This window comes from Schistocerca gregaria, chromosome X (genome assembly GCF_023897955.1).
Source record: "Schistocerca gregaria isolate iqSchGreg1 chromosome X, iqSchGreg1.2, whole genome shotgun sequence".
Taxonomy (NCBI): domain Eukaryota; kingdom Metazoa; phylum Arthropoda; class Insecta; order Orthoptera; family Acrididae; genus Schistocerca; species Schistocerca gregaria.
In genome coordinates this window covers 739,160,674-739,173,430 of record NC_064931.1, presented here as the reverse complement: position 1 = coordinate 739,173,430, position 12,757 = coordinate 739,160,674, and the positions used below count along the sequence as shown (strand labels likewise).

Here is a 12,757-nt window from a genome sequence, read left to right as displayed (position 1 = left end):
GAATATCGTTGAATTTTTCTAACGTGTAAGGTTTAAGTTCTTCATCATGTGTTTACAGTATCCAAATTGCTTATATTGCCATATGTGCCAAAATGAGCGTGTGGTTTCAGTTTGTGCACGATACAGCATTAGGTGACGTTGCTTGTGGTCCACGTCTTGTTTGTGCGTAATTGAAAGTTGTTTAGACCAATCAAATACAGCAAGATGAAAGTACAGAACATATTCGTTATTTTGTGGTCACTCCATTCATTAGAAGTTCTTTAGTGTTCATTAATTGATTTTACTGTCGTTTTTGTGTAAGACAGAGACGTTGTTGTAGTTACGAAGCACTGACAAACTTTCGATTTGTTTGAGAAATGGCAGTTCAAAAATGTTGAATTTCCCTACTTTGTACCAGGTTTTTCTCAGCAGATAGTCATGTAATTATCAAACGTCATTATGACTGGTTTTATAGGCAAACATGTATTCGTTTATCGTAACTGGTTGTGGGATCAAAATACATTCTTCGGGTCAAACCCAGACTAATAGAAGCCTTGTGGTATCTTGGAATGGTATGCTGTACTTGTTCTTGAACCTGGGCATGTACTTTATATAGTCAGTTCTCCACCAGTTAACTGTGTCTGCATCCTTAAAAGGTAACATTGACATGTAGTTGAACAAAGGTATTGTCTTAAGGATGTATGTGGGACTGATGAAAAAAACGTTATTATTAGCTGTGTAAGTTAAGGTGGTCATAAAACAAAAGAAACATTTACAGTGCCCAGAGTTTTACTAATCATTTGTATTTTGGATGTGGTGTGCCTTCTTACAATAAGTGAATTTGTATATTCAGTTACACTAGAACTTGCACGAATTAAAAGCTGTGGTGTAACCTCGCATTTTTTTCACATATACAAAGAACTTTCTGGAAGTTAATTGGTGACTGACGGAAGAAGGGGTTGAAGTTATGTATTGAACACCCCTCTCCTCCCCCCCCTCCCCCCCCCCACCAAATCTGAATTCTTGCTTGTGGTGACAGACTGATCTGTAGTGCAGGCCAAGGTCTGCATTTGGTTGGAAGGTGACAGTTTGGTAGTGAGTTGGTGAAGCCAACAAGTGTGAAAGCAGAAAATCTGCTTGTGGTGACAGACTGACCAATAGTGAAGCCTAATGATTTTGTCTGCACCAAATGCAAGTTGGTCCGCCACTTAACTTTTAACTGAAGAAAGTGTAACTAACTGGAAATTCGATTTGGATATTTAGTCAAACACTTAGCCTGCAAAACTACAGCCAACAAATAGGCTTAATTGTGTATCAAACTTACAAAGGTGATGACTTTTCCATTTTTACTTACTGAAAGTATTAGTTATATTTGTATATGTGTAGAGGTTGTAAGGTGCAGACATTGTTGTCCGAAGCAGCACATCGATTTTGCTAACTTTCATTGACTCAAGCATGCATGAACCTAACAGGAAACAATGAATAGTAGAGAAATTTCTAAATGCTCTGTAACACTGTCCCCCTTACTGCCCTGTGCCTTCTCACTTCTTTCCTCTATAGCCTGTTCCTGTCTCTTCCACTTGCTACAGTCCTCTCCAATCTCCTCACTATGTACACTCCCATTGACTTAACAAATTCATTACATTGTGTGTGGTGCACTTTCATGATCAATGCTGAAATACCTTATTCTTGCCAGATTTATGTATTTTTACATTAATATGATTTTCATTGTAGGTCCTTCATAAAATGCAAGTTTTCCATTTGTTGACAAAGTATGTGTTCTCTTAAGTGTGACTATTTCTGTGTCTCAGAACATGGCAGTTGAGGATGTCTTAAAGAACTATTCTACTTCCATAGAAAATGTAAGGAATGATCTCATGAACTGATGACATAAATGGAATAATATGAATGTTATATGTCAGGCCTCCATATGTTAAATATTTTTTTACTAATGAAAACTACACTCACTGGTATTATTTACTTATTATTAAAGTTTTTGAGAAGGAAATTTGATTCGGTTTATGCCATTATGGTGCCTGTTTAGTTCTCAAAGCTAAACTGTTAATGAAACTTTCTCTCTATGGTTTGGTTTGTCTCCTCTCATGTGCCATTAAATAGAGCCATTGTGTTTTAATTTTAAACAGAGATGTCATCAAAACATTAAATATTTCTGTGTTAGTATCAAATTTTGGTTGCCTGTATAAATTATTACTACCTGACTTCAGTCTCCTTTTGCAGGAGGCATCTGGAGGTAGGTGAGGAATCATCCAAAGCACCACACTTTGACTGCGAACAATTCAGCATGCCTTACCTTATGTCCAGATTTTCCAAGAGCACTTAATAGTACCAGATGAAACATCAGGTTGTAATAATGTATACCTGTGAGCATGGACTCAACACAACCGCTCATGTAGAAATTAACTTTGTTGGAGTGTCTGTTGCAAGAGAATGCCTGTGTTGGGTTGGTTATTGGAAAAGCAGATTGTTTTCGATGTGTCATCTGCGCTACGTCCATGTGCAGTGTGAAGTACATCGGTGTTCCATTGTTGATGAAGCATATGCTAGAGGTTCCAAAATCTTGGTAATCCAGTGAGCAGTTTCTTTGGCCATCAAAATTCCCCAGTGCTGTTTTGGAGCACGTAAAATGAGTTATCTCAACCACTACTTCAGTTGATTTGATTAGTATGTAGGCATTTTGTTGTGTTATGATGAGACATGGTTTTATGGTGGAAGTAGCACTAGCCCCATCATCATATTTACAATAAGAGTACAAAACTTTCAGCATTCAAGTCTGTTATGTCTGAATTAAGACTCAATGTTTCAGGGATATAGTCTCCATCAGGTCAGGAGCTGATGAAATAGAAGGTGAATAACTCTGAAAGCTCCATTTCAACTTGGACATAATGCAGTTCAAGCACAGATAATTTTGCACATCAATGCTGCTGTGAGAAACTGAAAGACCATATGCTATTGTGTGCATCTGAAAGATTTTAGTGGTACCTGTATTTTAACTTACCAGTTGAATTAAACTATATTTTACTTCAGTTCTCGTAAAGCCTATACTTTTTAAGTATGGAATTTGGAAATGTCTCTAGTTGAATTATGTTGCTATTCTTAGACAAGAGTACAAGATCTTTTGTGATGACAGTCATGGATAGAATGCTATTTACACAATATTCACATTAAATTAAATGTGTTCATAGCTCGCGGTCGCGTTCTCGCTTCCCGAGCATGGGGTTCTGGGTTCAAATACTAGCGGGGTCAGGGAATTTCACGTGCCTCGAGATGACTGGGTGTTTGTGTTGTTCTCATTATTCATGACAGGGATGAGATTGGACTGATGAAAGGTTGGGAATTTGTTCGGGTGCTGATAACAGCGCAGTGGAGCGCCCCACAGACCAATAATCATCATCATTGAATTAAATCTCATAAGGGACATTGGGATAAATCTGCCGTATACCTGTTGGTAAATGAGTAATGGCTGTTGCAACAGTAACTAATTGGAATGGCTGCTGAAATTGGGTGCATGGCCACTAACTAGTGTGGTATCTGCTGATTCTATCAGTTGTCCAGTTAAGTTAGACATAGCCTTTATGACAGTCTGAAAATAAAAGCAAACAGTTTACAGGATAAGCCATTGTCATGAGCAGTACAATCCTGTGGTTTCAGGGTTCAGAGCACCACATCTCATTAGGATATGGAGACAGAAACAAATAAGTTTTAAGAGAGTTCAAGAAAGTAACTAAACAATATGATTCCAACATACTGAATTCGTTCAAATAGTTCTTACATTTTATCAGCACTCGTCAGAAATATTTTCTGCCACGCAGGCATTGTATAAGTCCAGTTTTGCTTATTGCATCAGAATACATAAGAACTTTGGAGCAAAATTAATCAACCATTTGTCCTCAGGTGTAGTTTAAAGGAGTTTCCACTTTCATCATAAGTTGCCTTACACACTGAGGTGAGAAAAGCCTTGGGATACTGCCTAATATCATGTTGGACCTCCTTTTGCCTGGTGTAATGCAGCAACTTGATGTGGGATGGACACAAGAAGTCGTTGGGAGTCCTCTGCAGAAATATTGAGCCATACTGCCTCTAATAGATGCCTATAATTGTGAAAGTGTTGGAAGTGCAGGATTTTGTGTACGAACTGACCTCTTGATTATGTCCCGTAAATGTTCGATGGTATTCATGTTGGGAAATCTGCGTGGCCAGAGTATTCGCTTGAATGGTCCAGAATGTTCTTCAAACCTTTCCTGAACAAATGTGATGTGACACATTGTCATCCATAAAAATTTCATCATTGTTTGAGACTGTGAAGTACAAAAATGGTTGCAAATGGGCTTCAAATAGGTGAACATAACCATTCCCAGTCAATGATAGATTCAGTTGGACCAGAGGACCCATTCCATTCCTTGTAAACATAGCCCATACCATTATGGAGACACAACCAGCGTGCAGAGTGCCTTGTTGACAACTTGGGTCCGTGGCTTTGTGGGGTCTGTGCCACATTCAAACCCTACCATCAGCTCTTACCAACTGAAATCTGGACTCATCTGATCAGGTCACAGTTTTCCAGCCATTTAGGGTACAACTGATATTGTCATGAGCCCGGTAAAGGGGCTGCAGTGATTTTGTGGTGTTATCAAAAGCACTCATATCAGTTGTCTGCTGCCATAGCCCATTAATGCCAAATTTTGCTATATTGTCGTAAGGGTAGGTTGGTCGTACATCCCACATTGATTTCTGTGATTATTTCATACAGTGTTACTTGTCTGTTAGCACTGAAAGTTCTACACTAATACTGCTGCTTTCAGTCATTATGTGAAAGCCATTGGGCACTGCATTGTCCATGGTGAGAGATAATGTGTGAAATGTGGTATTCTCGACACACTCTGGACACTGTCGATTCTGGAATATTGAATCCCCTAATGATTTCTGAAGTGGAACATCATGTGCATCCAGCTGCAACTATCATTCCTCATTCAAAGTCTGTTAATTCCCATTGTGAGGTCATAATCACATCAGAAGCCTTTTCACAGGAATTGCTAAGGTACAATGATGCATCTTGAAGCATTTGAAACAGAAATAGAATTTCATATCAACTCTCTCTCTCTCTCTCTCTCTCTCTCTCTCTCTCTCTCTCTCCCTCTCTCTCTCCCTCCCTCCCTCCCCTTCCTTTTCTTCTCCCCCTCCCTGCCTCTACTGTCCCCCCTAAATCTCCTCCCTCCCTCCTTCCCTCCTTTCATCTTTTCTTCCTTGACTGATAGGGGTGCAAAATTTACTACATTTGAGTTGAAAAGGGCAGATAACAGTCTGAAACTAGACTATCTTAGGATGTTGACAATGCTCATGACATGAATGAAAATCACAACATGTTTATTAATAACATTGCATGAAAACTGATTTTCCCCAGCTAACTTTGTTTAAACCTAACCAACAAAAATTATGGATAACATGAGAAATAAAAGTATGTTGTGTGAAAAAATCGGAACTATATGTGTGTGTGCTGGTAACAGCTCTGCTGTTAACAAAGTATACTTCAGAACATGGAAGAAAGCACTTGTGTTATTAAACATGCTGTGGAAAACTGGACCACTTAAAGGAGAAGGAGCAGATGACTTGAAGAGTAAGTGATACACTGTTAATACATGTGTGTAGTGTGGCAAATATCTTTAACACACTCTTTATTTCTGGTCTATGGGGTTTTGGGGCACAGTAAATGCTGCACTAGAATACACAAGAGCAGTTATAACAAATAAATTATTCACACAACATCAGAAAAGTTTTACCATAGAATCTGAAAATTCTGGTTATGATAGAAAACTGTAGTTAAGCCTGTGCTTTAGAGAGGGGATAAAGAAATACTGTCAAACTAGCGTTCATTTCGCTTAAGCCAGGTTTCCCGACCTTTTTAAAAAGGTAAAATTCAAGCATGTCTTCAACCATCTGTCTACAAATAACATATTGCCAGAATCACATTTTGACTTTGTAAATGAGTCTTGTATTGAGAAGAGATAGATAAAGTTCCATTGGAATTTCTAAAATCATTGGGGGGGGGGGGGGGGGAGTGGAAACAAAATGACTATTCATGTTGGTGTGTAGCATGTGTGTCTGGCGACATACCGTCTAACTTTCTGTAAAATATCACCCACACAATTCTGAAGACTGTGAGAGGAGGCTAGTGTGAGAATTATCATGCAGTCAGTTTAACATCTCATGCATCCAAGTTGCTTACAAGAATAATATACAGAAGAATGAAAAAGAATATTAACAAAGTGTTAGATGATCAGTTTGGCTTTAGGAAGGGTAAAGGCACCAGAGAGGCAATTTTGACATTGTGGTTGATAATAGAAGAAAGGCTAAAGAAAAATCATGACACTTTCACAGGATTAGTTGACCTGGAAAAAGCACTCAACAATGCATAATGGTGCAAGATGTTTGAAATTCTTGGAAAAATAGGGATAAACTATAGGGAGAGATGGACAACATACAATATTTACAAGTGGTAATAATAATAATAATAATGGACAACCAGGAACAAAGTGCTTGGGTTAAAAATGATGTAGGACAGGAATATAGTCCTTTGCCCCAACTGTTCAATTTATACACCGAAGAAGCAATGATGAAAATAAAAGAAAGGTTCTGGAGTAGAATTAAAATTAAAGGCAAAAGGAGATCAATGATAAAATTCACTGGTGACAGTGCTATCCTGAGTGTAAATTATGGAGAATTACATGATCTCCTGAATGGAATGAACAGTCTCATGAGTACAGAATATAGATTGAGAGTAAATCAAAGAAACACAAAAGTAATGAGAAGTAGCAGAAATGAGAACAGTGAAAAACTTAACATAAGGATTGATGATCACGTAGTAGATGAAGTTAAAGAATTCTGCTACCTAGGCAGCAAAATAACCAATGATGGGCGGAGAAAGGACATCAAAAGCAGACTAGCACTGGCAAAAAGGGCATTCCTGGACAACAGATGTCCACTGGTATCAAACATAGGCTGTCTTAATTTGAGGAAGAAATTTCTGAGAACATACATTTGGAGACAGCATTGTATGGTAGTGAAACGTGGACTGCGGAAAAATGAGAATTGAAGCATTTGAGATGTGCTGCTGCAGATGAATGTTGAAAATTAGGTTGATTGATAAGGTGAGGAATGAGGAGGTTCGTGCTGAATTGCAGGAAAAAGACTATGTGGAAACCAGTGACAAGAGTAAGGGGCAGGATGATAGGACATCTGTTAAGACATCAGGGAATGACTTCCATGGTACTGGAGGGAGCTGTAGAAGACAAAAGCTATAAAGGAAGACAGAGTTTGGAATACATCGAGCAAATAATTGAGGACGTAGGTTGCAAGTGCTACTCTGAGACGATGAGGCTGGCATAGGAGAAGAGTTCATGGTCGGCCGCATCAAACCAGTCAGAAGACTGATGACTCAAGAATAAAAAAAACAAAAAAATGAGAATCTATTTACACAATCAGTCAGAATGTACTTGATCCCTAATACAATAAATTACGTACTATCAGTGTAGCCTGTGATCTGTCAGAGATGTTTGGCTGCACAACATTCATTTAGATGTATTGGAGTATTATGGCATTTGAAGATTCTGCTGAACAATTAGTCAACAGAAAAGAAATGGTGTTAACAGGAAAGAGTTTCGCGCAGCAATATTTATTCTCATGCATCTGGGAACTACTTGCATACGATCTTAGGGTCAGTAGGTTTTGTTTCTCTATATTAGTGACTGTAAATCATTTAAAATTTTCATGTACTAAGTTTGTTTTGTTTTCATATATGTACATTATGATAAGTATCCAGTCAAATATAGTTCCAGGAAGAGTTGCTAATAAAATTTCCATGGGGATTAATAAAAAGTTTCTAGCTAATTCATTGCTGTTAAGCTTAGAAAGATAAAGGGTCACAGTACATAGTTCTCAATCTGCTATGTCCTCTATTTCCTGGATGTATTCCAATCTCTGTCTTCCTCTACAATTTTTTGCGTTCTACAGCTCCTTCTTGTACCATGGAAGTCTTTCCCTCATGTCTTAACAGGTGTCCTATCATCCTGCCTCTTCCCCTTATCATTGTTTTCCATATATTCCTTTCCTCTCTGATTCTGCACAGAACCTCCTCATTCCTTACTTTATCAGTTCACCTAATTTTCAACATTAGTCAGTAGCATATATATGTAAAGTGTGAGGACATGCAGATAGACACGGTTGACAGCATTAAATTCTTTGCATTACAGCTTCATAATAAATTCTGTTGAAAGGAGTACACTGCAGAGCAGTGGAAACACATAACCAAATCATTAAGGATGCAGATTTTGCCATATGTAAGTTACTTTACTTACTTTCGTTCCATAGGGTCACACGGTATTACAGTTTGTTGTATCACATCAAACCAAGCTAAAGTATTCGAAGCCCAACAGCATGTGAAGTAAATTACTTGTGATTTAAACTTTTTGACGAACTGGATGTACCAATTATTGTTTTCATGATATTTATACTTTAATGAAATTTGTCAGAACCAGTAAATATCTCTCCAAACCAATAGCTTGTATAATGGAAACAGTACTTGGACATCAAGACTTGAAATCACTCACTCTGCACCAGAAAGAAGACCCATTTCTCAGGAACACACATTTTCATTCACTAGCTCACCTAATGAAATACAGTGTAAGTGGACTGTAGATGATTTATTACTGGCTAATTATTAGTCCATTGAAGAATTTCTTCACAGAAATACTTGAGTTAATATATTATCAATAAAATCACATACCATACTGTATATAACTACTTATCAATTCATCTGTAAATATGTGCTAAGAAATTTTGTTTTTCCTGAATAGTTGCATATTTTTTGTGAGAAAGTGTGTCAAATCTGAATGATCTTAATACCAGTCAGAAACAATATGCTCTGGCCCCACCAAGCTGAGAGAAATTAAATTTAATGCGAGGCTTGAGTAGGCTGTCTCAGTACAACTCCATTTTGTTCACATTGCCAGTTTGGAGACCATTCCATTGTCATTGCTCTACACCTCCTTGCATATCAACTAGAAGTCATGAAACACAGATATCCACCTTCTCTATAACCAGCAAATGAAAATAAATTTTATTGAAGGATTGTGCTGTTGCAAGATTTTATTTGAGGTCTATTAGTGAGTTTAAGTTCCTTCATGTGAGTAGTATAGTAAAGTATAAGCAAATTTAAAGATCATTCTGTTAGACAACTTGCACTCCATTGAATAGCATGTATGCAGGGACCCATAAAATGTTTGCCTTATGTTACAGTTAATATTAGCCCTGCAATATTATAATAATTTTTAAATTTAATCAATTCTGTTCTGTTACCTTTAAATAAAATTTGCATCTTCGGCCTCTTTTTGACATCATTAGAATGTGGGCAATGTGGAGTAATGTAATGTAAATGTGCTGGCTTTTTGCTTTGAGTGACATCTTGAAAGGAAGATCTTAATTACAAACTTCCAAAATTAAAATTTGTTTATGCACACTCAAAAATTACTGGAGACTCATTTTCACCCACCCCTCATTTTACCGCCCATTCAACTTTCGCAACACATTGAAAAGTAATTCAATAAACCTGGGTACTTATGGTTTAATTAGTGTTACTATTACTATGTGAAACAGCAAAGGACTAGGAAGAGCCACTGCATATAATGGACAGTGTCTTTTAGGATATACGATCAACATCAAAAAAGCAAAACAGTGATAATGGAGTACAGTCGAATTAAATCAGGTGATGGTGAGGAATTAGATTAGGAAACGAGACACTATAAGTAGAAGGTGAGGTTTGCTATTTGGGCGGCAGAAAACTGATGATGGCCAAAGTACATAGGATGTGAAATGTAGACTGGCAATGGCAAGAAAAGAGTTTGTGAAGAAGAGATATTTGTTAACATCAAAGACAGATTTAAGTGATACAGCGTGTTTTCTGAAGGTATTTGTCAGGAGTGTAGCCATGTATGGAAGTGTAACATGGATGATAAACAGTTTAGACAAGAAGAGAATAGAGGTTTATAAAGTGTGGTGCTGCAGGAGAATGGTGAAGATTAAATGGGTAGACTGTGTAACTAATGAGGTGGTACTGAATAGAATTGTGGGAGAAAAACAATTTGTGGCACAACTTGACTAAGAGAAGGCATCAGTTGATATCGTGGATCCGCAGGTGGATGTCCACCCCATGCAGGCAGGTCTCTTGCTTTTTGATTCATGTAGATGTATGTTTTCCAAACTTAATTGACACACTTCTGCTAAGCTTGCATGGCTAACACATTTCAAGGAGTAGATGTGCCACAGAATGACCACGGCCTTAGTACTGATTTTAGAACAGTTTTCTGTGTGCAGCTGAGAGTCCACTTCAACAATTATTCGTGGCAAACTAAATCTGTGTGCCATATTTGCACTTGTGTAACATTTTGCTGTCTTACACCCACTCTTGCTTTCTTGCAATAATCTGGGCAGAACTATTAAACATCATCTTCAAGCACCACACTTATTTAGTTCCATACTCTGTATGTACCTGCTCAGGCACGTATGGAAGTGCTTCTGCTATTTGTAAGCTCACTAAATCATAAGCTCTCTTCGTGTTTTTGAATGCCATTACTGGGGCCTCCTGTTCTATTTTCCTTCTGTTAATAGTCAAGCAGCCATTGTCTTTCATTTCTAAAAATTGTAATGTTAATTCTGATTCTTTCTTAAACATATGTAGTATCTGTGTTGCATGGCACAATTGTGGTGTTAATGTCAAGACTGATGGCCATAGATGTTTAGCCCCATAGTGCCCATAGCCATTGTTAATGTCAACATTGTACTCGATTTTTGGGAATACAAGACAGTGATGCTATCTTTTCAATTATTACTTTTTAGCCTTCTCAAGGACTAATATTACTTCTGTTACCTCATTGATCTTCAGTACTTTGATTTTGATTTTCACTGTTTTGTTAGTACATCATCTTATCTCTAGTTCATGTAATTTTTTTCAGAATTAAGGCACAGTGTGTGTGTGTCGAGGTTCTAAATTGTTATGACATTATGGTTTAATATTTTACTTGTATTTTCTATTCACAAGTTGACAAACATCAGTGGAAGTAAAATGCATGTCTTGCTGTTACAATTAAAGTTGACTGTGATTTGCCTATGTTACTTCAGATCTTACACACAAATCTTTCAGAAAGACCTTGTGTCTGCTTGAACTAGTGATACATTTTTTGAGCTGTTAAAATTTTACCATTCTTAAAAATGTTAGATCGTTAAGGTGTATTCAAATATTGTTGTATCTTTTCAGCATGTCTCATGCCATACACTACTTCCTAATATATAATTGAGATCTAAACACTGGTTTTGAGCTACAGTTCCTTGCCCATGACAATGTTGTTTTCTTCTTCTTTTTCTCTTAAAGATATGCCACTTGTTGACTACCATGTCCACCTACTCTTGTAACCAGGAGGCTGAGATTGCCTGAGAAGCAGGTTTGGTGTGATTCAGTTGAATATCTTTATCATTTTGCAAATGTAGAATTATGTACTATATTATACTCACACAAGATCAGCGTGAACAGTCTATTTACTTGCAATGAAATACCGTGATTTTAGGTAAAAAAAAAAAAAAACAAATTAAAAGCTTCTGAGAGGTTGTCCACACATACCCTGAAGCTCTTGTCGAAAAGAAATCTGCCACTATTAATCATGGGATGTAAGGTAGCATAGCAGCAGCTGATTTTAGGTAGGAAGTGACATAACTGGGAGATGTTTTTCTTTTAATAATGGGAAAAGTGGATATTTGTTTTTAGAATGATGACATCTCTGAAATACTAGCGGATATTGTGTAGGTGAATCTGATTGTCATGGGAAAATATGTTATTTGCTTAGTGAATACATTACGCGGACAGTACTTAGAGAATGTTAGGTGTCATAGTTCTAGCCATTCATGTTTTTTAGCTTTCCACATGGTGCACTGAACTTGTGGCAAATAAAAGTATCACCTTCCAGTCTGATATAAACCTTGGGATACACAGCAGATTAATCTGCCATCACAAACATTGTTTTGTATTTCCAACAAAATTACTAAGACCTGTTTTAACTAACAGGTAAGTGCAACAATTTTATACTAACTAAAACATGGGTATGTACATGCTAATTTGTGGGTAGTGGTTATCAGCTGCTGTTGTGAACTGTAGGTCAGTCCAGTTCACGAGGCAGCTGTATGAGCATGAGCACTCACACTCACCCACTACCTAGGTAGTAAGTCCCATGGTGAAATGTGGCTGTCAGAAGTCAGTATGTATTGCAGGAGAAGTGGGAACCATGAGCTGTCATCAGAGGAATGACCACATGTTAAGTTGGTCATGGCCTTCAACAAAAGTGTGCACAATGGTGCAGTTTAAAATTGGAGGACAGCTCTCTTAAAATTGGCAAAAAGCTTCATTATTGCCATATCAGAAACTGTACAAAAGGTATGTCAAACACATCGATATCAATATGTAACATGTCAAAGCAGGATACTTAGCTTCAGTTATAACTTATGGTCATGGAGTGTGACAGGCAGTGATAAGTTCCATTGGAAAATGTCTTGTAGATTTGTATAAAAATTTTCTTCAACATAAATTCTGAGGACTTCACTAGGTTGCAGCTATGATTGTCAGTGTCTGGCCCTACATATTTGTGTGAACAACTTTTTTTTCGCATAGAAGGGAGAGAAATTTAGTCACAGAAGCTCACTGACAGACTTCATCCTAAAAGCT

General features: G+C 37.4%; 1 protein-coding gene across 1 annotated transcript in view; it reads left to right on the top strand.

Annotated features, from left to right (window-relative positions):
- The first annotated feature begins 5,544 nt into the window (after positions 1-5,544).
- LOC126299560 (dehydrodolichyl diphosphate synthase complex subunit nus1) overlaps positions 5,545-12,757 on the top strand; it is a 28,584-nt gene continuing 21,371 nt past the window's right edge. The window contains exon 1 of the mRNA XM_049991558.1: positions 5,545-5,611. Coding sequence (XP_049847515.1) covers positions 5,560-5,611 — 52 coding nt within the window. The 5' untranslated portion in view covers positions 5,545-5,559. The remainder of the gene's footprint in view (positions 5,612-12,757) is intronic.